Below are 27697 nucleotides of genomic sequence, written 5' to 3' on the forward strand. Positions count from 1 at the left end.
TTGAATGGTTTTGTTGTTCTTGTCAAAAATCAATTGCCCATATATTCGAGGGTTTATTTCTGGGATCTTATTTTGTTGCACTGATCTGTGTGTCTGACTTTATGCCAGGACTACACAGTTTTGGTTACTGTAATTTTATAGTAAGTTTTGAACTTAGAAAAGTGTTGTGAGTCCTGCAATTTTGTTCTTTTTTGTTCAAGGTTGTTTTGGCTACTTGGGATTCTTTGAGATTCAATATGAATTTTAGAATAGGCTTTTCTATTTCTACAAAAAAAATGCCATTGGGATTTTGATAGAGATTGCATGTAATCTGTGGCTGGCTATGGGTAGTATTGTCAAATTACTAAGTCTCCCAGTCCCTGAAATGGGGTGTCTTTCCATTTATTTATGTCTTTATATAAATTTCTTTCAGTAATGTTTTATAGTTTTCAGTGTACAATTCTTTTGTCTCCTTGGTTAAATGTATTACTAAGAATTGTATTCTTTTTGATGTGCTTATAAATGGAATTGTCTTAATTTCCTTTTTGGATTGTTCATTGTTACTTTATAAAAACAATGATTCTTTGGTATACTGATTTTATATCCTGCAACTGCCAAATTCATTTATTAATACTAGAAGTTTGGTTTTTTTTTTTAATCTAGGATTTTCTACATTTAAGCTCATGTCATCTATGAACAGATGATTTTACTTTTTCATTTTCAATTTGGATGCCTTTTATTTCTTTTTCTTGCCTAATCGCTCAGGCTAAAATGTTCAATACTACATTGAATAGAAGTGGTGAAAGCAGCATCCTTGACTTGTTCCTGATCTTAGGGTAAAAGCCTTTTTAGTCTTTGACTACTGAGTATGATGTTTGCTTTGGGATTTCCTTATGGACTTGATCATGTTGAAGAAGTTGTCTTCTTTTCCTAGTTTATTGAGTGTATACATGCTGATTTTTAAATATGGAAAATTCTGTTTTTCTTTCCTATATCTAATCCCTCCCCCAGCCGTAGCCCAAGGTGACAGCTTTTTACATGATGCAACAAATGCTTGGTGACGAAAGCTCCCATGATTTCAGCTTCAGTGCTTACAAACACCATAGTAATAAGTCTAAAGGGATTTGTAGTATCAGCCAGTCTGTGGTGTAGTCAGTGCTCTCTAAGCTAGAAATGTAGAACTTGGGCGACCCCTGAGGGCAGCATCACTATAAGTTTGGGTGAAGTGAGACTTGCCTCAGGAAATATAAGGTTGAAATAATATGGCCTTTATTAGACACCATCCTTGACATAAAATAGGTTGGCAATGTTGGCAATGTTTTATATTCATGTGATCTATTAGGACAAAGTTGAAGAGAGGGGTCACTGCCCACTGAAGGTTGGGAAAATCTCAAAAAAAACCCCGTGAGAATTATGCTGAATTGAGAGGGGAAAGGGGTGGGATGTACATTCCAGGTATTGGGATTAGGGAGCAAAGGCATATTCAGAAATGCATGGATGGGTGAGGGTTCAAGTTCAAGATGATGATGTAAGAAGATCCTGAGCTCACTTCCTCCCTTCGGGGAAAAAAACCCTAAAAATTAGCTGAGCAGCTCCTGCACATCTGGGAAGTGAGAAGGAAACCACGTCGAAGAGGGTAGGAGAGGCTGAGACACAATCTCTTCCACTGCCTGGTGTGGTGACCCACAATCAGGAGAGAACTAAAACCCAGAGCTTCTCCCTGAGGAGAAGGGTTTGAACCCTACATCAGGCACTGTGGCTTTTTTAAGACCTGCACCTGAGAGAGGACCCCCATTCATGAGGCTGTGGTGAACTGAGAAAGGGCTTGTGCACAGACACAGCCGATAGAAAAGTACCCCAACTTTATGTGCAATGGGCTCATTTGCTAATCCTAAAGCAGTCACCTGAGGGGCAGGGGCCTGCTGGATACTCTCTGGGGGTGGCACTGGCAGGTGCCATCTTTGTGCTCTCCCTACTGCCATGCTCCAGAGTGCCAGTGTCTCTCAGAGGGGAGCTTTTACGCGTCTGATGCCTCGGTTTTTGTAGCTGCTGCCAAAGGACAACTCTGCATTGTCTGGCTCTGGTGGCCAGTGGAGCTTTTGCTCACAGGTCCCACAGGACCTCACCAATAGAGAAAGTTTTCAGACAGCTGCCACCCTCAGGGCAGAGCAAGAAGCAACAGACCCAGGAGCTGTCTTTCTGTGAAAGAGACTTATTAGCTCATCTTCATAGCTGCAGCCTGAAGGGCAGGCTTCTAATTAAACACGCATGTGAGGACTAACTGGAATCCTTGCCAGAGACCTCAGACGGTGGATGCTATCATTCTGCTCGCCCTCTGCTGTGCTCCAGAGCACCAGTATCTCTCGCAGGGAGTTCTTACACATATCTGGTACCCCAATTTTGTGGCTGCTGCCCAGGGGATTCCCCTTGATCTCCTGGCTCTGGTGGCCAGGGGCGCTTGTGTTCCTTGGTCCCACAGGAATATAACAATTGAAGAGACAGTTCTTGGCAGGCTACCATCCCCAGGGCTCTGCACAGACAGCAGACTGAAACACACCCCTGGTCTTTCTATGAAAGAGGCCTATTTGCTTATCCTGGAGCTTTGGCCTCAGGGGCAGGCTTCAGATTTGGCACACATGTAGGTACCTATGTAGGTGCTCTCAGGGAATGTAGGCTGGGGTATACCATCTTTGCCCTCTCCCTCTGCCCTGCTACAGCTCACCAGTATCTCCCAGAAAGGAGCATATGAGTATATAAGCAGCCCCGATGTTTTCAACTCCAGGGGCCACCTCCAGATCGCCTGGCTGTGGTGGCCAGCAGGGCTTACGCTTGTGGTCCCACAGGACTGTATAGATTTGCATACTTTCAAAGCTGCTGCCTGAGGGTCTGGCTTCCAGTCAGCCTGATTCTAGTGGCTGATGGAGGTCCTCCCCTTTGGGACCCTGACAAGTCTTGGCACACCCTGGGAGCTGTTAAAAATGAAATAGGTTGCTTGGACGATCACAAGTTGTTTTGAGAGACAACTAAGAGCTTGGGCAGGGTTGAATGTTAAGGTTCATCCTACATGAGGCCACTCCTTCAAGACTGGGAGAGGTGCCTGTTTCATCTAATGCTTAGAAACCAACACAGAGAGTCAAGCAAAATGAAGAAACAGAGGAATATGTTCCAAATGAAAAACATGATAAAACCTCAGAAGAAAATCTTAATGAAACAAAGATACATAATTTACCTGGCAGAATTCAAAGTAATAGTCAGAAAAATGCTCACCAGTATCGGGAGAAGTATGGATGAACACAGTGAGAACTTAAACAGAGAGAGAAAATATAAAGTACCAAATAGAAGTCATGGAGCTAAAGAATACAATAGGGGAACTGAGAACAGCAGACTGGACGAATGAGAAGAAGGGATCCGTGAACTCGGACAGGGCTCTGGAACTAACCTAATCAGAGCAACAAACAGAAGAATGGCCTGATGAGAGTTACGGGCCATTATCCCTGATGAAAACAAGTGAGGCTAGTGTAAGGCACTATGGGAGAACATCAGGCAGAATACCATTCACATTATAGTGGTCCTAGGAAAAAAGCAAGACAAAGAGGCAGAAGATTTATTTGAAGAAATAATGGCAGAAAACTTCCTTAACCTGAGAAAGTAAACAGACATCCAGATCGAGGAATTCCAGAGAGACCCACACTGAGACACATTATAATTAACATGTCAAAAGTTAAAGACAAGGAAAGACTCCTCAAAGTTCAGCAAGACAGAAACAACTTGTTATATGCAAGGGACCCCCCCCCCCCCATAGGACTATTGGATTTTTCAGCAGGAATTTGCAGGCTGAAAGGGAGTAGCACAATATTTTCAAAGTGCTGGAAGAAAAAAAGCTTCCAACTAAGAATTATCTCTCTATCTAGATAAAGTTATAATGTAGAATTGAAGGAGAAAGTCTTCCAGACAAGCAAAAGCTAAAGGAATTCACCTCCACTAAACCAGCCTTATAAGAAATGTTAAAGGGACTTATTTAAGCTGAAAAGAAATGGCTAACTAGTAACAAGAAAACATATGGAAGTATAAATCTCATAGGTACAGGTAAATATATAGTAAAGGTAGTGTATTAATTGCTTATTAAATTCATATGAGGTTCAAAGTCAAAAGCACTAAAAATAGCTGTAACTACAATAATTAGCTAAGGGATACACAAGATAAAAAGATGTAAAATGTGACGTTAAACATAAAATGTGGGCCAGGGAAAGTAAAAATGTAGAGCTTTAGAATGCATTCAAACTTAAGTGATGAACTTAAAATAGACCTATAAAAAATAAGTTGTTATATGTAAGCCTCCTGGTAACCACAAAGCAAAAACCTATTATATAGAAAGAAAGATAATGAGAAAGGAATCTTAAGCATACCACGAAAGTGATCGCGCTTTCCTTTGGCGGGCCACTGAAGATCCTGGTGTTGCCATGGCCGCCACCCTGCCCAGTGTTACTGGTACCCAAAGTCTCGTTTCTGTCGAGGTGTCCCTGATGTCAAAATGCATGTCTTTGGCCTGGGGTGGAAGAAGGTAAAAGTGGATGAGTTCCCACTCGGTGGCCACATGGTGTCAGATGAATATAAGCCCTCTTACAAAGTTCTGGAGGCTGCCCATATTTGTGCCAGCAAATACATGGTGAAAAGCTGTGGCAAAGATGGCTTTCATATCTGAGTGTGGCTCCACCCCTTCCATGCCATCTGTATCAACAAGACATCCTGTGCTGGGGCCGACAGACTCCAGACAGGTATGCAGGGTGCCTTTGGAAAGCTCCAGCGTCCACATTGGCCAAGTCATGTCCATCTGCACCAAGCTGCAGAACGAGGAGCATGGCTCTACGCAGGGCCAAGTTCAAGTTTCCTGGCCGCCAGAAGATCCACATCTCCAAGAAGTGGGCTTTACTAAGTTTAATGCGGATGAGTTTGAAGACATGGTGGCTAAAATGCAGCTCATCCCAGATGGCTGTGGGGTCAAATACATCCCTAATTGTGACCTCCTGGACAAATGGCAGGCCCTGCACCCATGAGAGTCATGGTACTGCCCCCCTCTTTACACCCACCAATAAACTATACTTCCTATCTATTAAAAAAAATAATAAAATCATCAAACCACAAAGGAAAAGAGTAAGAAACTACAAAACAGAAACTACAAAACAGCCAGAAAACAATTAACAAAATGGTAATAAGTACATACTTATCAGTAATTTAAATGTAGATGGACTAAATTCTCCGGTCAGAATGGCTGTCATCAATAAATCAACAAGGTTGTGGAGAAAAGGGAACCCTGGTGCACTGTTGGTGGGACTGCAGATTGGTGCAGCCATTATGGAAATCAGTATGGAGGTATCTCAAAAAACTAAAAATGGAACTACTGTATGACCCAGCAATTCCACTCTTAGGTATTTACCCAGAGAAACCCAAGACGCTAATTTGAAAAATACATGCACCCCTATGTTTATTGCAGCGCTATTAACAATAGCCAAGACTTGGAAAAAACCAAAATGCCCATAGGTAGATGATTGGATTAAGAAACTGTGGTACATTTATACAATGGAGTATTACTCCGCTATAAAGAATGAAATCGTACCATTTGCAACGATATGGATGGACCTAGAGACTATTATGTTAAGTGAAATAAGTCAGTCGGAGGAAGATAAATACCATATGATCTCACTTATATGTGGAATCTAAAGAACTGAATGAACACGCAAAGTAAACAAATAGTCTCAGAGACACAGAGGAAAAACTGATGGTTGCTAGTTGGGAGGGGGGGTGGGGATGAGGGAGAAGGCGAAGGGATAAGACAGCATAAATAGGTAACTACAATATTGCCACAGGGATATGAAAGACAGTTTGGGGAATATAATTAATAATGCTGTAAATATTTTGTAGAGTGTCAGATGGTCACGTCTTGTTAGAGAGACCACTTCATGGATGGAGTAGAGGCTTGATCACTGCACTGTACACCTGAAGCTGATGTTGTATAATATTGTATGTCAACTATAATTGAACATATATATATATATATATATATATATATAGTCACGGGTGTGGAGTATAGTGTGGGAGTGGAGTCAATGGAATTGTACTATGTATGATATTGGCGGGAGGCGCGGCGGATTGGAGGAGAGGGGTTGTCACTTTGAGGGGTAAAAAGTGTAACTATTGCATTGTGTTGTACACCTGAAACTAATTAAAAAAAATTTAAAAAGAAAAAAGACAGGACCGGCCAAGTGGTGCGTTGGTTAAGAGCTGGCTTGGGATGCCAGAGGGCCCCGTTTCGGATCCCACATGTGAGGGCCAGTGACACTGCCCTCTACAGCTAAGATGCTGAACAACAGCTCAACCTGGAGCTGGGCTGCCGTGAGTCACCGGCGACTGTGTAGGCTGCAGCCACTGCTGCAGTGGGTTGCCATGCGCTACCATGTGTAGCCAGCAACCAGAGTGAGCGGCCAGCAGCCACTGTGAGCGGCCGTCCAGGTGCTGGCGACTGATCTGCCTCACCCGGGAAGAGCGCAATGATAATACCAACATGGGCCAGTGAAGCAACGTCCTCCACAACTAGACTGAAGAACAAAAAGACAGCAACTTGTCTGTTCCCCTTCCCACAATTCCCCAACGCTGTTTCCATCCCCCAATAAAAATCTTTAAAAAAAAGGAAAAAAAGACATAGAGTGGCTGAATGCATTAAAAAAAAACCCATCTATATGCTACCTACAAGAGATTTGCTTCTATATCAGACAAAATAGACTTTAAAACAAAGACTCTGTACACTTGAAACCTATGTAATTTTACTAACCATTGTCATCCCAATACATTTTAATTAAAAAAAAAAAAAGCTGTGTAAACTTAGTGTGATAAGGAAAAGCAATTCTTTAATTTCTTTGAAGATCCCAGAGTTGTTGGGAAAAGTAGATGAGATCCCTGGGTGTATTGGATAGCTATTTCTGTGTAACAACCTCCCCCAAAAGACTGTAATAAGAGACAAAGAAAGGTATCATATAATTATAATGGAGTCAATCCAACAAGAGGATATAACATTTGTAAATGTACACCCAGCATAGGAGCATCTAAATATATAAAACAAATATTAACAGACCTAAAGGGAGAAAGAGCAATACAATAGTAATAGGGGACTTTAACAGCTCACTTATATCAATGGATAGATTATCCAAACAGAAAATCCATAAGGATACATTGCCCTTAAATGACTCTTTATACCAGATGGACTTTATAGACATATGTGAAGCATTCCATCCAAAAACAAGAATACACCTTCTTCTAACGAGCACATGCAACATTCTCCAGGATAGATCATATGTTACGCCACAAAGCAAGCCTTAATAAATTTAAGATTAAAATCATGTCTTTGCCAACCACAATAGTATGAAACTAGAATTACAAAAAGGTATGAAACTAGAATTACAAAAAGGTAATTGGTAAGTTCCACAAATATCTGGAAATTAAACTGTGTGCTACTGACCAATGGGTTGAAGAAATCAAAAGAAATAAATACCTTGAGACAAATGAAAACGGAAGTAAAATATGCCATAACTTATGGGGTGCAGCAAAAGTAGTTATAAAAGGCAAGTTCATAGTGATAAAAGCCTACTTCAAAAATCAAACTTTACAACAAACAAAACAACAAAACTAAACAATAAAAATCTCAAACTTGACACCTTAAGGGACTAGAAAAAAACAAAGCCCAAAGTTAGTAGAAGAAAGGAAATAACAAAGATCAGAGCAGAAAAAAATGAAACAGAGACTAAAAAGACAATAGAAAAGATCAATGGCACTAAGAGCTGGTTCTTAAGAAAGAAAAGCAAAATTTACAAACCTTTAGTTAGACTCACCAAGAAAAAAAGAGGACTCAAAATCAGAAGTGAAAGAGGAGACATTACAGCTGATACCACAGAAATACAAAAGGATCATATGAGACTACTGTGAACAATTATATGCCAATAAACTGGACAACCTAGAAGAAATGCATAAATTCTTAGAAATATACAACCTACCAAGACTGAATCATGTAGAAAGAGAAAATCTGAACAGAACAATTACTAGTAAGGAGATTGAGTCAGTAATCAAAAAACCTCCCAACAAACAAAAGTCCAGAACCAGAGGGCTTCAGTGGTGACGCTACCAAACATTTAAGAAGAATTAATACCAATCCTTAAACTCTTCCAAAAAATAGAAGAGGAGGAAATACCTCCAAACTCATTTTACAAGACCATCATTACCCTGATACCAAAACCAGACAAGGACACTATAAGAAAAGAAAAATTACAGGCCAGTATCCCTAATGAATCTGTATGCAGAAATCCTCAAAATATTAGCAAACCAAATTCAATAATACATTAAAAGGATCATATGCCATGATCAAATGGGATTTATTCCAGGGATGCAAAGATGGTTCAACAGCCATAAATCCAATCCATGTGATACACCACATTAACAAAATAAAGGATAAAAGTTATATAATGATATCAATAGATGCAGAAAAACCATTTGACAAAATGCAACATCCATTTATGATAAAAACTCTCAGCAAAATTGATATAGAGGGAACACATTGCCATATATGACAAGCCCACAGCAAACATTATACTCAATGGTGAAAAGCTGAAAGCTTTTCCTCTAAAATCAGGAATAAAACAAAGATGCCCACTCCTACCACTTTTATTAAACCTAGTGTTGGAAGTCCTAGCCAGAGCAATTAGCAAGAAATAAAAGGCCTCCAAATTGGAAAGGAAGAAGTAAAACTTACTGTTTTCAGATGACATTATGTATAGAAAACTCTAAAGACTCCACCAAAAACCCGTTAGAATAAATGAATTCAGTAAAATTGCAGAATACAGAATCAATATACAAATACTGTTGCACTTCTATAAACTAATAAACTATCAGAAAGACAGTTAAGAAAATAGTCCTATTTATAATTGCATCAAAAAGGATAAAATAATTAGGAATAAATGTAACCAACAATGTGAAAGATCTGTGCACTGAAAACTATAAGACATTGATTAAATAAGTTGAAGAAAACACAAATAAATGTAAAGATATTCTGTGCACATGGATTGGAAGAATATTGTTAAAATATCCATACTAACCAAAGCAATTTACAGATTCAGTGCAATCCCTATCAAAATTCCAGTGGCATTTTTCACTGAAATAGACCAAACAGCCCTAAAATGTGTATGGAACCAAAAGACTCCAAATAACCAAAGCAATCTTGAAAAGGAAGAACAAAGCTGGAGACAACATGCTCCCTGATTTCAAAGTGTACTACAAAGCTAATAAAGCAGTATGGTATTGGCATAAAGAGAGATACATAATCAATGGAACAGAACAGAGCACCCAGAAATAAACCCATGCATATATAGTCAATTTATGACAAAGGAGCCAAGAATATACAATGAAGGACAGTCTTTTCAATAAATGGTGATGCGAAAATTGGACAGCCATATGCAAAAGAATGAAACTGGACCACTGTCTTATACTATACACCAAAATTGACTCAAAATGGATTAAAGACTCATAGGTAAGACCTGAAACCATAAAACTCCCGTAAGAAAACATAGGCAGTAAAGAAGTGAGACTACATCAAACTGAAAAGCTTCTGCACAGCAAAATAAATCATCAGCAAAATGAAAAGGCAACATACTGAATGGGAGAAATATTTGCAAATCATCTGACAAGGGTTAATATCCAAAATATACAAAGAACTCATACAACTCAACAGCAAAAAAAAATTTTTTTTGATTAAAAAATGGGCAGAGGATGTGAACATTTTTCCAAATGAGCTATCAGATAACAAACAGGTGCATGAAAAGATGCTCAACATTACTAATTATCAGAGAAATGCAAATCAAAACCACAATTAGGTATTACCTCACACCTGTCAGAATGGCTATTATCAAAAAAACAAAACAAAACAAGAAATATCAAGTGCTAGTGAGGATGTAGAGAAAAGGGAACCCTTGTGCACTGCTGGTGGGAATGTTAATTGGTGCAGTCACTGTGGAAACAGCAAGGAGGTTCCTCAAAAAATTAAAAATAGACTCACCATATGATTCAGCAATTCCCCTTCTGGATTATAGGAAGAAAACTAAAACACTAATTTGAAAAGGTATATGCACCTCCATGTTCACTGCAGCATTGTTTACAATAGCCACGATATGTGTCCATCAATGCATGAATGGACAAAGAACATACACACCCATATTATTCAGCCATAAAAAGGAAACCTTGCCATTTGTGACAAAATGGATGGACCTTGAGGCCATTATGCTCAGTGAAATAAGACAGAGGAAGTCAAACACCATATGATCTCTCTCATATGTGGGATCTATAAATAAACCCAAGTTCATAGATACAGAGAACAGACTGGTGGTTAGCAGAGGCCAGGGTCACGTGGGGTGTGGAGGAGGGTGGGTGAAATGGATGAAGGGGGTCAGAAGGCACACACTTTCTGCTGTAAAATAAGTCCTGGGGATGTAATGTGACGACAGCATGGTGACTGTAGTTAACACTGTATTGCATATTTGAAAGTTGCTGAGAGATAAGATCTTAAAAGTTTCTCATCACAAGAAAAAAATATTTTGTAGCTATGTATGGTGATGGATGTCAACTAGACTTATTGTGGTGATCATTTTTTAACATACACAATTACCAAATCATTATGTGGTACACCTGAAACTAATATGTTAATTATACGTTAATTTTAAAAAAGAATGCATGGCTCCCTGGCCACCTACTGGCCTGTGCAGTACCCGGGCCACACCTGAGCCTGCTGGTCCTTTGCCCCACTAACTTCCCCTGAAGAGCTCTCCTACTCTGTATGGCAGCCTCGGCTGGCTATGACCTGAACACATTGAGTACAGACAATGTTGCTTTTCCTTACATAGATAGGTTTGTGCTTGCTACCCAACTTTTCAAACTAACATTATATTGTTTAAAGATGCATATATGTGGTCTATAAAGAAAAGCAAAGAAATGATTAACACCAAAAGTCAGGATAGTGGCTACTTCTAGGGGGTGAGGGGGGCTTGCGGTTGGGAAGAGGCACACAGGGAGCTCCTGACAAGCTCCACACAGGGTGCCCACTGCCCAATGCTAAGGGGTGCCCGTCACGTAAACTGGTTCCTCAAGCACTAGAGAGAATCCATTTCTTTACCTGAGTGGTGCATACACAGGCATTCATATTTTTCTCTAAAAAGAATATATTCTTCAATCTCTACATAATAATAAATTTTATATAGACTTCTGAATATATGAGTGATTGTACCAGGTGTCAGCACACTTTTTCTAGAAGGGGCCAAATAAGTAAATATTTTAGGCTTTAAAGCATGTAAAGATCTATGTCCCAACTACTCAACTCTGCTGTTGAAGCGCAAAAGCAGCCACATACAATATATAAATGGGTGTGGCTGGGTTCCAACAAATCTTTACTTACAAAACCAGGTGGCTGGATTTGGCTTTGGGCCACAGTGTACCAAGCCCCAGGTTAGACAATTAAATCATTAAAAGAAAAATACATAGCTGTGGTTTATCCAGGGAATTGAGAGTAGAGTCTGGAACAAAGGATTCACTGGAGGGTACAGGAGGAAGATTGGTAACATACCCTTCTGTAATCTGTTTATTTTGTAATAAATTATGACTGAAAATGTTTGATCTAAATTTGACTTTTATGGACTTTGGGCTTTGTCCTCTGTAATGTAAAGATACTGAGAGAAAATTGCTGATCGAACCGTGATTTCATTAGGGAACCATTTTTATCAGAATTATTCAGACTAATTCTTTCATTAATAATAGCAATCCCAACAATAATACATCTGAAAAAAAATAATACCATCTGTAATTAACTGATTATTATCAGATGTCAGACATGGTGCCAGGCACTTTGTACACATTTTTCTTCCTTACAGCAGTTCCTCAAGGTAGGTATTATTATTAATGTTATTTGGTCTTCGTTTTGTGGCTGAGAAAGGCTGACTTTTCTAAGGTCATAATAACTAATAAAGCTGAGATTTGAGCCTGAGTTGTTCAGCTTCAGAGTTCACAGTCTTTTTTTTCTGCCTCTATTAAAAACTTCCTGTTTTCATGCTGCCAATATCAATTTGGTTTTAGATTGTCTTCGCAGTTTTACTGATTTAGAAGAACTTGATGAAACAGAGTTATATATGTGCCACAAATGCAAAAAGAAACAAAAGTCCACTAAAAAGTTTTGGATTCAAAAACTACCCAAGGTAAGTGTTGAGTTTCAAATTATAAGGCAGTTGTGAGGGGAAAGTGCTTATGATTGATGGGAAGACAAATTATTTTTGCAACCATATGTGATCTGTACTGGTCTCTAGGCCTTTCAGTAAGAGCTAAATAGATGCTTTTTTTCTTTTTTTTTTTTTTAATTTTATTGGGGAACAGCCATAGTTATTGGTTACACATTGATTTCATTCTACAATGACATAGTTGATTCTTTTAGGGAGAGCGCAGCTCACAGTGGCCCATGCGGGGATCAAACTGACAACCTTGGTATTATCAGCATCATGCTCTAACCAACTGAGCTAACCAGTCACCCCTAAATAAACCCTTTGATACTGCATACTTAGATGTATCCTGATCACAATTCCCAGTGTGTGGAGGGGCGAGAGATTCCTACCACATCACCCACAAGCAGTTCTCCCACACCAGCTGGGTGTCCTACGGTCAACTTAATTCTGACACCATCCTGAGGTGACATCAGATTCGACAGGTTAAGGGCTCATTCCCACAGACTGCCCTCCACTTCAGATGCCAGTCACAAGCCCAGGTTGTTTATGCTTCTGACCTGCTCCATCAGCGGTTACCATGACCCCCTCCTCTTCGGACTTCACATGCCATTTGCAAGTCCAGGTGGTCGGTCACCTGTACTTCTGACTGGCTATAAATCAGAGGTTCCCATGCCCACTCCTTGGGTTCTATGAATTGGCTAGAGCAGCTCACAGAACTGAGGAAACCCATTCACTCACTAGATTACTGATTTATTATCAAGGATATTAAAGGATAGGAATCAACAATCAGATGAAGAGATCCATAGAGCCAAGTCCCAAACAAAGAAGCTTCTGTTCTTGGCGGAGTTTGAGTCCTGGAATGTGGCACATGGAAGTACTCTGGTTCTCCAACCTGGAAGCTCTCCAAACCCAGTCCTTTTGGATTTTTATGGCGGCCTCATTACATAGGCATGATTGAGTAAATTACTGACCATTGTTGATCATTCAGCTTCCACTCCTCTGCTCCCTGGAGATCAGGGTGGTAAGACTGAAAGTTCCAACCTTCTAATCACTTGCTGGGTTAACAGCAACCAGCCCTCATCCTAAGGTGAGGTCCACCTGTTGCCTCATTAACATAACAAAAGACATGTTTATCACTCTCATTGCTTAGGCAATTCTAAGGGTTTTAGGAGCTGTATGCCGGAAAAGGGAACTTAGACCAAATATTTATTACAAATCATAATATCATAATACTGTATGCATGGAAGAAAGCAATATCAAGGATCAAAAGAAAAACTGATAGACCTAAAATATTGAGAGACATTAGTACCACGTAGTTAATTGTGATTGAAAGGTAAATTTTAGGTGTTTACAATCTTTGTCCTTATCTCTCATCCAGGTGCTATGCTTACATTTGAAAAGATTTCATTGGACAGCATATTTAAGAAACAAAGTTGATACATATGTAGAATTTCCACTGAGAGGCCTAGACATGAAATGCTACTTACTAGAGGTAAGGTAATTAATTACCTTTGTTAACATGGTGAAAAGATGGATTTTCAGTAAAATTTAGTATTCACAGACAGAGGGTAGAGGTCATTGAGGTAGGAGATACTGAAGCCACTGACCAGTGTGCCTAACTCAGTCCCTTGTTCTGTAGCCCGAGAACAGCGGCCCGGAGAGCTGCCTGTATGACCTTGCTGCAGTGGTGGTGCACCACGGTTCCGGGTGAGTGTGTCAGTGGGCTGTCGTTGTTGGGAATAGCCGTGAAGACCTGCAGTTTTATACCACTCTTGATAATTCTCCCCGAACTCCCTAAAAAATGAATTCAGATACATTAAAGTGGGTGAAAGAGAACTTTCCTTCAGTTTTGGTGTGAAAGAATATTCCTGAGAGGATGTGAAGCATGAAGGAACATGAAAGCAAAATGGGGCATGGTTCATTGGAGCCCAGCATTCAGAATCCAATCTGGGGTCCACAAACCCTGCAGGCTGTACTCCGTAGTTATTTCCTTTGCCAGTTGACACTTAAATGGGGGGAAATGGAAAGTTATTCATAACTTCATGTCCTGTACTTTAAAGATTCATTTTTTTATTTTGTTGAATAATTCTTGATTTTTTTACCCTGAAAATTTGTATTAGGGGCATATACCTTCTGATTTCTGGTCTGTTAGAGAATGACTAGTTTTACCTTCCAACTTACAGGCCTGTTACTTAGGCAAACCACTGTCCGATCTGGACGTCCTTTTCCCTCAGAATTTTGCAGACATGCTCCATTGACCTTACTGTTCATAGAATTATCAGTTACAAGTCTGACTCTCACTTCTTTATAGGCCACCTGTTTTTTTCTTTGGAAGGTTGTAGGATCCTGATAAGAAATCACATCAGATATGTTCCTGCCTGATAGTTGATAGGGACAATCTTACTCTATTGTCTTCAGCTCATGGAAATGTTTATTTGTTCCACCCCATTCTCTCTTCTCACCTCTGGAACCCCTGTTAAATGTACAGTGAATTTCCTGGCTCTTTCACATATTTTAACTATTCTTTAATGTTTCCCATCTCTTTGTTTCTGAAGATTGTCATGGACTACTTTTCCAAATCACCAATTTGATTTCATCTGTATCCAAATTGAAAAATAGCTCCTCCATGAAATTTTTATATCGTGACAATCACAGTTTTCTGATAATTTTTTTATAACAGCCTATTCTTGTTTTATGGTTGCAGAATCTTCTTGAAGCCATTGGTATTAATTAGAATTTTTGAAGTTCTCTTTGGTTTTCTGCAGTAAATTCCTTAGTGGTTAATTGCTTTACTGTTTTTCCTGGCACTTCTCTTTTTGATATTTGGTTTATTCAGAATCATAATAAATGACGAGATTGATCATTATTGGTAAGTGGTAAGGGCTTTTCTAGCTGTTGTGAAGGTCTCTGTTGTAGCTGGAGGCTTTTTTGCCCCGGGGCGGGGGCTGAGCAGCGCTCTAGTGAGAGTGGGTGGGTCACCCTGACAGAGAAAAGCCCAGCCGGGGGAGGCCTAATGAGGGGAAGGCTCGTCCCTGGAGGCAAGTTCCTTTCTTAAACTCAGTCTTTTCCCCAAGACTCTGACTGGAAATCTGGTTCTCAGTGTTCCGTGTTTCCGCAGGCCTTGACCTATGCTTGTTAGGTTGAGTTCCTTAGCTATTTGTTTCTTCGTTAATCCAGTACCATGTGAACGCTCCTTTATGTATTCTAGAAAGTCCTCAATTTCTGATGCGTCAGAGGCACTCTTCCCAGTTTTCCAGTGTCAGTATAGTCCTTGTCATTTCAGTGGGTTTTGAGGAAGATAAATACCATCTTAAACCACAAGTCTATAGGATTTATTCTTTATAGTACTTAACTAAAATTTATTGTCTTATCTAACAAGTTTTATAGCTACACACAGTTCCTTTTGTGATTTCTGTAGTCGTTGTCTTTGACCTTTTGACTTTTCTTTACAGGGTTGGTTCTGGACATTACACAGCATATGCAACTCATGAAGGTCGCTGGTTCCATTTCAATGACAGTACTGTAACACTGACTGATGAAGACACCGTTGTGAAAGCAAAGGCCTACATCCTTTTTTACGTGGAACGCCAGGCCAAAGCTGGATCAGATAAACTTTAATACCTCCTCTATCATTATTTGTCAACTGTACCGGACAAACATTTCCAATTTTCCGTAAATACTTGATCCAAGATTTAATTTCATTATGCACTTTTCAATTTCTTATTTTGGGTTTAGTTTTATTTTGTCAATGGTAGTGACTTTTTGAACATGGGCACCAACTAATTGTTTTTTTTTTAGTTCTACCAGAAAACCTCAGCAGATATTTTGATTTGCTGCTTTAGTTGTAATAATTCAGTTTTTATATGTAGTTCCAAGAACTTAGTTCTATTTGGCTTTTTTATATTAATGTTTTCAGTTCTCACTCTGAGGCACATTTACATCAATGCTTTGTTTCTCTCACATGCTGAAAGCTAGATATGTTCCTGATTGTGAAGAACAACGTAACTGCCTGCTGTACTGGAGATCAGGTTGACTCTGAATCAAGAATAATGTGTGCACGTAAATTGTGGCCCACGAGATTCCAGTGACTGCTCAGTAATCATTCTTTTTGCTTGTAAACGATAACAGGGCATCCTTAAGTAGACCAGGTAACTGATGCTCTTGGTAGCTCTCAAGGCTGCTGTTTATCAGCAGTGAATAAATGTGTTGGTTCAGTGGTACCTATACTGAAAATTCAAGAATTAATTACTCTGTTGGTTTTTTGGTTTGGGGTATTTTTTTATGCATGTTTTCATGGAGGAGATAGGAGTACAGAAAATTCCAAATAAGACCAAATACATTTAGTGTTAAAAAAATTCTGTGACCCAGCTACATGGTATAGGTGTTACCCAGTGAGAGGCAACCACAGCTTCTGTTTGCTTTTTGGAATCAGCATCTAATTCCCCCATTAGTTGTAGCACTGGGGACAACGAACGGCATGTCCTCCTTAGTCTTCTAGCTTGGCCATCTAGGGGTTGAGGTGCTAGCCTCCAGAGTGGATTTTGACTGTCACCTACTCTTCATGTAACACTGTGGGGTCTGCTTCTACAGAGGAAATGAGCATCTTTATTACTCTAGGTTTCAAAAACTCTCATTGGCCTGTCTTGATAGCAGAGCAAGTTGAAAATATTCCCACTTTGAATAAGTAGAGTTTCTGTTCTTGAGTTTAGTAGTCTTTGTTTTAAAACTGTTTTCAAGAAAAATAGGTATAAACACTATTTAGATTTAACTCAAATTGAAATTTGGAATTAGAATTCCATCTAAAGAAGGTGATTGTGATTTCTTCCAGTGTTCCAAGCCAGTCTGTTGATTCTGGGTGGTGTGGCATTACTTACAAATTACTCGGAGGGAGAAGGAACTCCAAAATAGGCCTGGAGGCACAGACCACACACTGTTCTCATGTTCATCACTTGTCCCAATCGTTATCTTCCTCCTGTCTCAATTCTGTACAAGTTGCTACAAGGGACAGAAAGTATTTCATGTTAAGCCAGCCAACCAGACTTTCTGGTAATTTTTCTATTAAAAGAAAAAAAAGGGCAAGATTTTAAGTGTAAAAGCCAGTCTGGTGGCTGCCCTTCTAGGTTGGATATTTGAAGTTGCAGGAGCAAATGTGACTCCATTTCCACATTAATATTAGCTGCATAAATCCCACATTTCCTCAACAGATCACATCTGCTAAACACTTTAACATGACTCGGAGCAAATTGCTATTATGTTTAACCTTGTCCTTTCCAGTAAGGTGGTCACTAGCCACAAATTCTTCAGTCACACTAGCCAGTTCCAGTATTCAGCAGCCACGTGGCAGAGGCCCACACACATCTAGGACCTTTCCAGCAGTATGTAAGGTTTTCTTGGACATCACTGGTCTAAATTTTCACTCCAGAGAAAAAAGCTTTGTCAGCATGTTTAGGTCTCACAACTTAGACTAGAAAATATTAAGAGGGAAACACATATTTAAAATGGTTTACAATGCTAAATTACATTAGGTTGAACCATGTGAAATTGTGATATTTGACTCTGATCTACAAAAATGAGTTTCACATAATTTGATCTAATATATCAATACATTAACACCACATCTAGTTGAACTTGAAATGTGCATCTCCTTTGATCTTGCTAAGGATCTCCTATGGATCCAGGCTTTTGTTTTAGAAGGTACATAGCTGTAACGCCTAACATTTGCACTTAGATCGATAGTCTCTTTGAATGGGCAGCTGTTACGACTTCAACAATAAAGCCTTGGTTGATGTTGGTGGAGAAAAGCTGTCTTTTTATACCAGATGGAATTTAGCAACAGACCGCACTACTTTGTTGGGGAAAGTGGTCCTCAGACAGGCAACACTGTTGGCTGAAGAGTTGAACACATCTCTTTGAATTTTTGTAGTATTTTTACTGCTTGATTTTACTTAAGCAGACATGTTTAAATACCCTGAAGGCTCTTTGGAAAAGATTGGATCCATCTGAACGGTGCACTTGAACACCAGTGATGTAAATGTGCCTATTTGTATTTTAAAGTTTTAATTGTGTAGCCTTATCACACCTGTTTTAAAAGCTGATCTTTTTGTGCTCTTCAGGGCTTTTTCCCTTGTGCCGTGCTGTCTCAGGCATGTATGTGGCCACTTGCTTGCTCAGAGAGCTTATGCTGAGGCAGGGCCTCACGCTGAGTCACATGGCTCCTCAGATATGACAACTTGCAGAAGTCCTCCCACACACGTGGGTGATAGAAACAGTTTGTGGCAACACAAATCTCTCTCCATGGTGGAGAAACCTTTGCTTATCCACTGTATTCTACTCAGTGTCTAGTGATGACAAATGTAATAGAATTAAACCAGTAAAGTGTACTGGCCCTGGTTGAGTGTTAAATGTGTATCTCACCTGTGGAACCTACTCAGCAGCTTGGTTTCTGGGGTTGGGGACATATTTATTTCTTAAAGCCAAACCTCTACTTCATTGGTTTTGTGTACATAATTCTATTTAGATGTACTTATCCCACTTCAATCTCCACCGTCCCCCCTAAACTCTCTCATATCCCCGCTGTTACTGAAGTCGCATCTTCACTCAGGCCCTGGAAAAACTTGTGAGCGTTCTGTCCCTGCAGCCAGGGCATGGGTCCCAGGTGACCCGAGTGGAGCCCTAGTAGTGCTCCCACGGCACGGGGAGAGGTGGGCACGTGGTGGTGGCATGCTGTAGTCCAGGGTCTGTGCAGTGCCTCACGGGACGCAGTACCTTCCCCCTTGGGTCTGAGTGTAGCCGACTCCAGAGTGCCCTCCACAAGTGCTGGTTGTGCTGTGATGTAATCACCTGCCATAAAAACCTAGTTCATGTGATGCCGAGAAGGTTAACTGTGCGAGTGACCAATCTCATTTAAGTTGTAATCACATCCCCTTTCTGCTTCACCAACCTAAACTGTTTTATGGAAAGTTTCATTAAAGGTCTGGTCTCTTTCCTTTGGACTCTTATTTCTGAACACCTTTCAGTGGAGCAAAGTAAAGGATGTGCTCGCGCGAGCTCTGGGCCCTATCAATCAGTCAACAGGGAGTAAGTTCTTCCAGAACTCACCGTCGAGGCTGGTACTCACGGGCCCAGATGAAGTGACCTGCAGGGGCAGGGTGGGCAGAGGTCCTCTAGTGCCTGCATTCAGGTGCCCAAGGGAGCTGACCTGTGCGGATGGAATCATCCTGTCTCTCCTTGGGTAGAGGTCTGCTTGCCTCCTTCAGAGCTATACTCTACCCTGAGGAACCAGGTTTTAGGCTCTGAGCAAAGGGTATTGGTCGTCTTTTAAAGTGAGACAAGTAAGTGCTGTTGAAAAAATAAATATTCTGCTTTATAGTAAGCTCCTGTATATACTACCTCTCTGCCCCATGTCTCCAGCAAACAGATAAGAGAACCACCCTGTGTCCATAGCCATCGTTTTCCTGTGTTACTTGCGTGTTCCTATCAGTCTTCTAACACTGAAGACAGAGGTGCCTGCAGCCCAAATGGTTTTGCCTCCAGGTCCCGTATCGCACATTCCCTTTGGCAGCTGTGCTGGTCAGAGGATGCGCAGCTGCTGTTGCTGCAGCCAAGGAAAGGAGCCAACCAAGCTCCACACAGGCAAAAAGGGAGGCGCTGTGGTCATCAACATCCCAGGCCTGGGCCAGACCCCTCCTGCAGACACGCATGACCCGTGGGCCCACCCTGTGACACGTCCTGCAGCCGGCCTGGAGCAGCCGCAGAGGGCCAGGCCCTACGCACTTGCCCTGCCGGGTGAATGCAGGAAGCCCCAAGGAACCTGAAGGACTCCCAGGGGCCACACACTCCCACGTTCTGCCTTCTAAGAACCTGAATGAACTGCCTATATCCAGGGGTTAGCCCTGTGAAAAGCACTGGTTTGCAAAGGATTTGGGGGAGAGAGTGGCGATAATAAGGCTTTCTATTAAACCCATCTGTGCCTCTGCAGCCTACCTTTTGAGTAGAGAAATAAACTAGAGCCCAAACGGGCTTCAGCTTTCAGCTGTCATTTTGAACAATTAAAATGATTTGCTTGGAATATTAGCTAATTACCCTTTCCTCGAGAAATGCTTCTTCCATTTAGCTGTTTTGTTGTTTAAGAAAAGTCGCCCCTTCCACTTCACCTTGGCAGTGGTGGGGTAACTGAGGCACAGAGACGGTGGAGACTGGCTTTCAGAGCAAGGGAGCTGGCTACAGTGGCTTGTTTTCCTTCCTTAGCTGCATCCTGCTTTTAAAGGCAAAGCTGCACCAGGCCTGACCAAGCCTGATTTCCAGAAGAGGGTCCAGCATAGTTGCTTCATCCCTGTTACTACACACAACTAGAAACAAAGTGGTCCCGCTCCTTCCAATTCCAATTAAATGGGAAAACGAACAAAGGTAACCCCTGAGTGGTGGTCCCTGGTCTAGCAGAGAAAATAACTCCTCACCTCACTGCTACATCAGCAGAACGAAGCTTTTACTAGCAGCATCCCCCAAACAAAACAAACCAGTACGAAAAGCCAGGCCTTCACAGCAGGGGAATTGCGGTAGGGTCCTGGGTATGACCGGCATTGAAGCCAAATTAGAAAACGGACGCACGTACTGAGAAATCTCAGTTACTTTAGGAAGGGAGAACTTAACGGATAAGACCTCCAGGCAGTTTGCCGAGTGGAACTGAAGGCATTCACGAGGAGGGCGGTGTGTGGCTGGCTTCAAGGGCAAGCGTAGACTAAAATACTTAAAAATTGTTTCAAACAGTTTTGGATGAAGAGCTACCTCTTCCATCCTGACATTTTGGGAAATACAGGCTAGATACAGCAGGACACGTAATTGGGAAAATGTAAAGCCAAGTAAAAAGTTTAAAATGCAACACACAGAGAAGCAGCTTGGAAATATAAGCTACTTACGATAAATCTTTTATGAAACAACTCAGGATAAAAAATAGAGCCAGTTGAGAGGCCCAGGAAAGCCCTTTGCCTGGTGGAGGGCAGCAGGATTTGAAGGTAGGTCAGCCCAGCCTGCACAAACCATCACTCCTGTGTAAAACTAACAGGAGAGGCATTACCCATGGTTTCTGCTTACGGATCTGTGCAGACTGTCAACCTGAGCTCCTCGTAGACACCTGGGTTCTTCCTCCTAAGAGGAGAGCAAAACACTCATACCGATGTACAGTACTAGAAAATGAAACCAGCTACTACTTAGTCTCTCCCTGTGAGCAGAGCCTGCAAGCCCAGGCAGAGGTGGTCTGGCTAGCCCCCTAGAATGAAAATGCCTAGAGAAAAGGCAAATGAGCTTGCTGCTGAACACCATTGTCAGCTAAGAGAAAAAGAAATCCCTTTTAAGGAAACTATTTAACTTCAATAGGCTGCTTTTCTGCCAGGATTTTCAATTCCTCTGAACATAAGCCGAGCCACAGACTGTTGCACGTATGTCTGGATCCTGGCTTTCCCCCCACCTCAGAGCTTCAGCACCAGTTGTTAGCCAAAAATAAACCCCATTCCACAACCATATATGTCCACCAGCCCAGAGCTGGGGAGGAGCAGCAGGAGTAGGTCAGGTCCCCAGGCCCCAGCCACACTCAGTGTGGCCGCAGCGCACCATGCACATCACCCAGCTCAACCGGGAGTGCCTGCTGCACCTCTTCTCCTTCCTGGACAAGGACAGCAGGAAGAACCTCGCCAGGACCTGCCCCCAGCTCCAGGCCGTGTTTGAGGACCCTGCACTCTGGCCCCTGTTGCATTTTCGCTCCCTCACAGAACTCAAGAAGGACAACTTCCTCCTGAGCCCAGCGCTCAGGAGCCTCTCCATCTGCTGGCACTCCAGCCGCGTGCAGGTGTGCAGCATCGAGGATTGGCTCAAGAGCGCCTTCCAGAGGAGCATCTGCAGCCGGCACGAGAGCCTGGTCAATGATTTCCTTCTCCAGGTGTGCGACAGGTAGGTCGCCACCTGAGCAGCGCTGGCTTTGGCATCCAGAGCTCTGGGAGGGTTCTGGGGGGCAGGGAAGAGCAATTTACGAGACCAAACGGGCTCTGCCTCAAGAAGCCTCAAACTAGGCCCAAGGCAGACCCTCCAGGCCTGTCCACCAGGCAGTCCCCATTAGGCAGGTAAAATCATGGGGGAAACAAGGGACAAGCCTGTTAGCCTCACAGGCCCTGGAGCTGCTTCTGCAGCAGAGAAATGGGCTTCAGCTGGCACTGTCTGGGCAGCTGTCCTCCCTGGCAGCCCTTCAGTGCTGGGTGGGTCCAGCTGGGCCTGGATTTTCAAGGTCAGACCCCCGGGGAAAGTTTCCTAGATTCAGCAATCAGCTCACCCCTCCCCTCTCCCTCTAGCAAGCAAACCCCAAGGCTTGTGAAATGCAACTGAGGGAGGAGAACTGGGGTGCTCTGGGTTAGCTGAACCGTGCCCGACTAAGGGGGTAGGGGTGGTGATAAACAGTCATGGTTTCCTCATGAGAAACTAATCTTCACGGTTCCCCCTAGGGGAGGGCGTTTTAGCCTAACTTCTCAAATGTGCAAACCAAAGCTCTACGAAATCATGTGACTTGCCCACAATCTAGGATTGCCTGATTTTAGCAAATGAAAATTCAAGACACCCAGTTAAATTCAAATTCAGACAGAATAACTTTTTGTTGTTAAAAGAGTGTCCCAAATAATCCTCTTTTGATCTGTCAACCCTACCGTGGACAGAGGCTGAGCCACAGGCCAGGCTCCCTCCGTGTCAGAGCCTCCTGCCTAGAGCAGCCCATGCAAGAACACGGACTTGCTCAGCCAGTCCCAGTCCGTCCTGCCCTTGAGGTAAGGCACCCCTGGGCTACTGACAAACTAGGCTCAGGCCAGCCTGCAGCCACCCAGGTAATAATAGCTGCTGTTTGCCACGAATGGAAGAAAAGTTGGTGGCCCTACCTTTCTTTTTTAAGGCAATAGGAAGAAAAGAGAAGATGGACTTGGGACTGGACCTTGATGGGACTAGCCCATTTTGATGGGTTTAACGAGGCCCAGAAATCAGACTGGAGGGTGATATGTATGGGGGAAAGCTTGCCCTGAAGTTCCATTCTTCCTGTAAGAGAACCAGATTTAATCCCCCAAACCAGCAAGGTGTGGGGTGTGTGGGTGCAGCAAAGGGCCCTGGCATCACAAACATGTAAAAGGGCTTGGTGGTCAGGGTTCTGTGCTGAGTCCCCAGTTCTGTTACTGTGACCATGTGACCCCAACCCAAATATGAGAATTTTCAACTTCATTTCACCTGTAAAATGGGATAAACTGCCTGTCTCAGAGGCCGAGGGTTAAATGACACAGTAGCACTGGCACATAGTAGGTATAAATGAGTATCATAAAATCTGGTTCTTCTGGCAATCAGCTGGATGGTGGTGAGGAACAGCTGAGGCTGGCTGGGCAGGCAGGGAGGTAGAATAATCAGGATTATTCTAAAGGTTCTTCCAGGAAGGGATCACTCAACACTCTTGGGGCTTAAACACCTAATCCTCATAACCACCCAGAAGGTAACAATTTCCCCCACTTGACAGGTGAGAAGGTGGTCCCTCAGACATTTGTCCTGGGTCAGACAGAAAGTAAATCACAGGCAAGCCACTTGAGCTCTCTGGGCGTTTCTTCAATCACAAAACTAAGGGTATAGAGGTTGACGGTGAAGACAAGGCAGGCAAGTGAATTGGGAAGATGGGATGGGTTCAGCGTGTGAGATGTGGCTGTGCCGTCTACGATAGTTCCTTATCCCGGTCCCCAGGCACAAGGGAGCCGAGCTGGCCCAGGCAGGTGCAGTGAAGGGACTCAGGGGGAGGCTGATATGGAAGCAAAAGGGAAGCGGCAACTCCTGTTCCGGACTCCAGCTCCCTCTGGCTACAGGGAGCCCATGACAGGTCCTTCTGGAATGCAAGCAGTCTGGTTCTGTTTACTGCAGGAAGAGGTTTAGAATTGCCCATGAAGGCCCTGTGCAGGCTCTTCACATCCCAAATCTCACACCTCACTGGCAAGCATTCTTCCCTCCCTACCGCTGCCCCACCAGGAAAATGGGCTCAGTCAGTGGCTCAGCCCACGGCACACTGCAAATCAGCCAAATGCAACTCTGCTGAAGATCTTTTTCTCCATCAGGTGCTGATAGTAAGGTTGAGGCAGAGGGGCCGCCAAGCTTTCTGGACAAGCCACCTCTGTGTCCTTGACTGCTCACCTCAGGCATCGTTTCTAGCTACCTCCCTCCGGTTAATGACCTTTTCTAGCCTGGGGTCGTCACAGTGGAGATACAATAACTGAAACCAAGGCTTGAGAAACCAGAGCCAATACTCAGTAACGCCCCCGCCCCCATCTCCCCACCTCAAGGGTTGGAATGGGCCTGTCTCTAAGCCACCCCCACAGGAAACCCTTCCTCCGTCTGCCAGGAGCGTCAGGGCCTCAGCTTAAAGCTAGACTGGCGCGGTCACCACCCACGGCAACAAGTCCAGAGAAAAGTAAAAAAACCTACAGTTGTCCCTCCTTGAAACAGCATCCCTTCCCCACTGGGGGCTCCTGGGGCTAAGAGCCCACGCAGATTAAGGTATGGTGAGTGGAATGGTAGAAGAGCAGGGGAAATACGACATAAGACCTCGTTCAGATCCTGGCCGCGACATCGCGGGCGGCAATGTCCTTAAACTCGGTGGGCCCGGTTCCTCCGCTGCAGACCGCGGCGAGTCCTGCCAGGACTCCCAGGGCTGTTCGTGGACCACCGAGCCAGTGAGCTCCAGCACGGGCGTGGCCGGGGGCGGGCTAACGGCACCCTGCTCAACCGGAACCCGCGTGGTCACCGCGTTCTCTCCGCAGATGCCCCAACCTGACATCCGTCACGCTGTCGGGCTGCGGCCACGTCACCGACGACTGCCTGGCGCGCCTGCTGCGATGCTGCCCGCGCCTGCGCGTGCTTCGCTTGGAAAACTGCGCGCGCGTCACCAACCGCACGCTGGCGGCAGTGGCGGCGCACGGGCGCGCGCTACAGACGCTGCACGTGGACTTCTGCCGCAACGTGAGCGCGGCCGGCCTGCGCCGCCTGCGTGCCGCCTGCCCGCGCCTGGCTCTGCGCGCCGAGCACAGCGCAGCCATGATACCCGACCAGCTCCCGCGCGGCCTGCTGGCGCCCGCCCCGGCCCTCCGCAAGCTGCTCCCGCGCTAGGCCGCGGAAAGACACCGGCTACAGCCCCGAGAGGAAGGAGCGACCTGGCTCCCAACCCCAGCTCCTCCCTCTCTGATTGTTGCCACCCGTTGAGCCTCAGTTTCCCCGTCTGCAAAGTGGGGATACGAATGCCTACCTCATATTACAATTTTATACATAGAATGAGTGCGAGATTAAATGACCGGATGCTTGGAAAAACAGGTGGTTCTCACTAAACACCAGCACCTTTCCCGTCTCTCTTCCGCAGCAGCGGGAGGCGCCTACACCCTCGGGAACTGCGACCCCGGTTGGAAACGTGGCCACTTGAGCTCGCTGGCTACGCTCAGGCATAAGCGCGCGCGCGCTGAGGGAGTGGCGGGGATTCGGGGCTGCCAAGAGCAGGCCGCCCTGGTGACAGGGGACAGTGGTCCCGGCGGCCGGCCGCTCTCCCCAGCGGCCCTCGGAAGCCCCGTCGACTGCGCAGGCACAGGCTTTCCGGGAAAGTGGCCTCAGAGCTGCGCCAGCGGGCGGTAGGAGGGGAGGAACCCAGACAGAGGGCCCGAGAGTCGCCCAACGTGCGACAGAAGCTCCCAAGGGAGCTGGGCGAGCGACGCCAGGGCCCCGCCTCCTCGGCTCCCACCCGCGGCTTTGCTGCGCGCCTTTGCGGGCCGGCTCACTTTTCCTCGGGCAGGTGCATTCCTAGGAGTTGACTACACACACGATTCTGGAAAAATCGCTTGTGATTCTTCCATAAATTGCATAGTTATAATTTTTTGTTTTTACCGTTCTCATAAAGGAAAAAGAAGCTCGAAAACCCCAAAAGTAAAAAACAAAAGCAGCGGCCCTGATTAGATTATTTGAACAATGAAACCATTATAAGCTGATGCAAAGATTTTTACCTGCTGGATTTGCTGAATGTGGGCACACGCCTGGTCTTCAATTTCAGGGCTTTAGTCACTCATGTACTACTTTTAGCCACCAAAGGCTCTCAGCTAGCTACCCAGCAGCCTCTTGGTCCCAGGTACACGGGGAAAACTGCGAAGTGGGGAAGGCAGGGAGCAGTAAGGAATGGTGGTCGATGCTCACACTCAGGCTCCACCCATCACCAGCTGTGACCGAAGCCCTTTACTCACCTGAGGCCAGGCGTTTCTTGTTTGTGAAAAGGGATCTTGATCCCTACTCACGGGTTCCTTATTTTGTTGCCCAAGTTATTGGGGAAACAGCAAGGAAACAGTTCTAGTCTCGTGCTTACATGCTAGTAGGGGAAGAGGCAGTAAGTACAGTCCTCACTTGAACCTCTTGATAGGTTCTTGAAACTGCAGTGAATGGACATATACTGAAACTGATTTTACCATTGGCTAAGTGATATAAACAAGAGTTAATTTCCTACGGCATCTAATCAACATAACAAAATGTAGAACGTTATTTGAGGACTTGCTGTAATTGTTATATAAGAAGATAAGTATGGGAGGGGGGAAGCACAGGGTAAGGGGGAGCTGCTTCAAAGGGATTGACCAATGTAAGCCTCATTGAGAAAGTGGCATTTGAGATCTTATGTGAGGGAGGGAGCCGGGCAGCATCTGGGAGGAAAATATTCCAGAAAGAACAGCCAGCGCAAAGGCCCCAGACAAGAAGCAAGGCTGGTGGTATGTTAGGGGAATAGTGTGGCTGCAGCAGAGAGGAGGAAAGGCAAGGAGAGGGGGTCAGAGAAATAAGGGGTGGGGGAGGCGGGAGGCCTCCCAGGTTGTTGTGAGGAGGAAATGAGAGCTGGGTATCCCCCACTCAGCCTACCCCCAGGAGGAACCAGGCAGAGATGAGATCCAGGTGAAGATCGGGAGAGGAGGCGCTGAAATTTCTCCAAGTAGCACCTGTGGGCAGGCAACACAACCCCACCCCACCCCACCCCCTCCAGAGACTGCTCAAGGCTTCAGTTGCTGCTCCTCAGCCCCTGCTTGAGCCAGTGCTTAGCCTGGACACTAAGAGTGTTGGCACTGAGCCCAGGCCTTGCATAACACCTCATCCCCTAGGGGGCAGAGCCAGCCCCTCAGGGGGCCACCTGCAGTGGAATGTGACGGCCACCAGCTTCCTCCACGATTTTTACAGTTCACTCACCATGCTCTGGGCTACGGGAGAGGCCTTGTAGGAACTTCATTTTTCTCCCATTATTGCAAACAATGTTGAAAGAAACCTCAGGCTTCCAGGGGGTTAAATGTTTATTTAAAATGGAGCCACCTAAGCCCCAGGGCTTTGCTTTTGTCATCTCTGATGAGACCCAATTCCCA

General features: G+C 44.0%; 2 protein-coding genes and 1 long non-coding RNA gene across 6 annotated transcripts in view; 2 read left to right on the forward strand and 1 right to left on the reverse strand.

Moving 5' to 3' along the window:
- Positions 1 to 19259, forward strand: part of USP3 (ubiquitin specific peptidase 3) — a 91698-nt gene extending 72439 nt beyond the window's left edge. For both annotated transcript variants that reach the window (XM_019650782.1, XM_019650784.1), the window contains exons 12-15: positions 12136 to 12254; positions 13654 to 13767; positions 13915 to 13982; positions 15728 to 19259. In XM_019650782.1, the coding sequence (XP_019506327.1) occupies positions 12136 to 12254; positions 13654 to 13767; positions 13915 to 13982; positions 15728 to 15893 (467 nt within the window). In that variant the 3' untranslated portion in view covers positions 15894 to 19259. The remainder of the gene's footprint in view (positions 1 to 12135; positions 12255 to 13653; positions 13768 to 13914; positions 13983 to 15727) is intronic.
- On the reverse strand, positions 495 to 27297 carry LOC109387091 (uncharacterized). 3 transcript variants are annotated; one of them, XR_002124903.1, is made up of 4 exons: positions 27207 to 27295; positions 26549 to 26670; positions 26315 to 26450; positions 495 to 4525 (listed from the first exon to the last, which is right to left on the reverse strand). It is a non-coding gene; the product is annotated as an uncharacterized LOC109387091 (long non-coding RNA). The 3 variants fall into 3 exon arrangements; XR_002124902.1 differs by having other exon boundaries at positions 26549 to 27297; XR_002124904.1 differs by lacking the exon at positions 495 to 4525 and adding an exon at positions 13991 to 14069 and having other exon boundaries at positions 26549 to 27297.
- Positions 20964 to 25644, forward strand: FBXL22 (F-box and leucine rich repeat protein 22). The gene is made up of 2 exons (XM_019650785.1): positions 20964 to 22217; positions 25091 to 25644. Exons 1-2 carry the CDS (start codon positions 21883 to 21885, stop codon positions 25434 to 25436), a joined length of 681 nt encoding a protein of 226 aa, XP_019506330.1. The 5' UTR covers positions 20964 to 21882; the 3' UTR covers positions 25437 to 25644.
- Positions 27298 to 27697: the final 400 nt, after the last annotated feature.

The sequence above is a fragment of the Hipposideros armiger genome, unplaced genomic scaffold (assembly GCF_001890085.2).
Source record: "Hipposideros armiger isolate ML-2016 unplaced genomic scaffold, ASM189008v1 scaffold_147, whole genome shotgun sequence".
Taxonomy (NCBI): domain Eukaryota; kingdom Metazoa; phylum Chordata; class Mammalia; order Chiroptera; family Hipposideridae; genus Hipposideros; species Hipposideros armiger.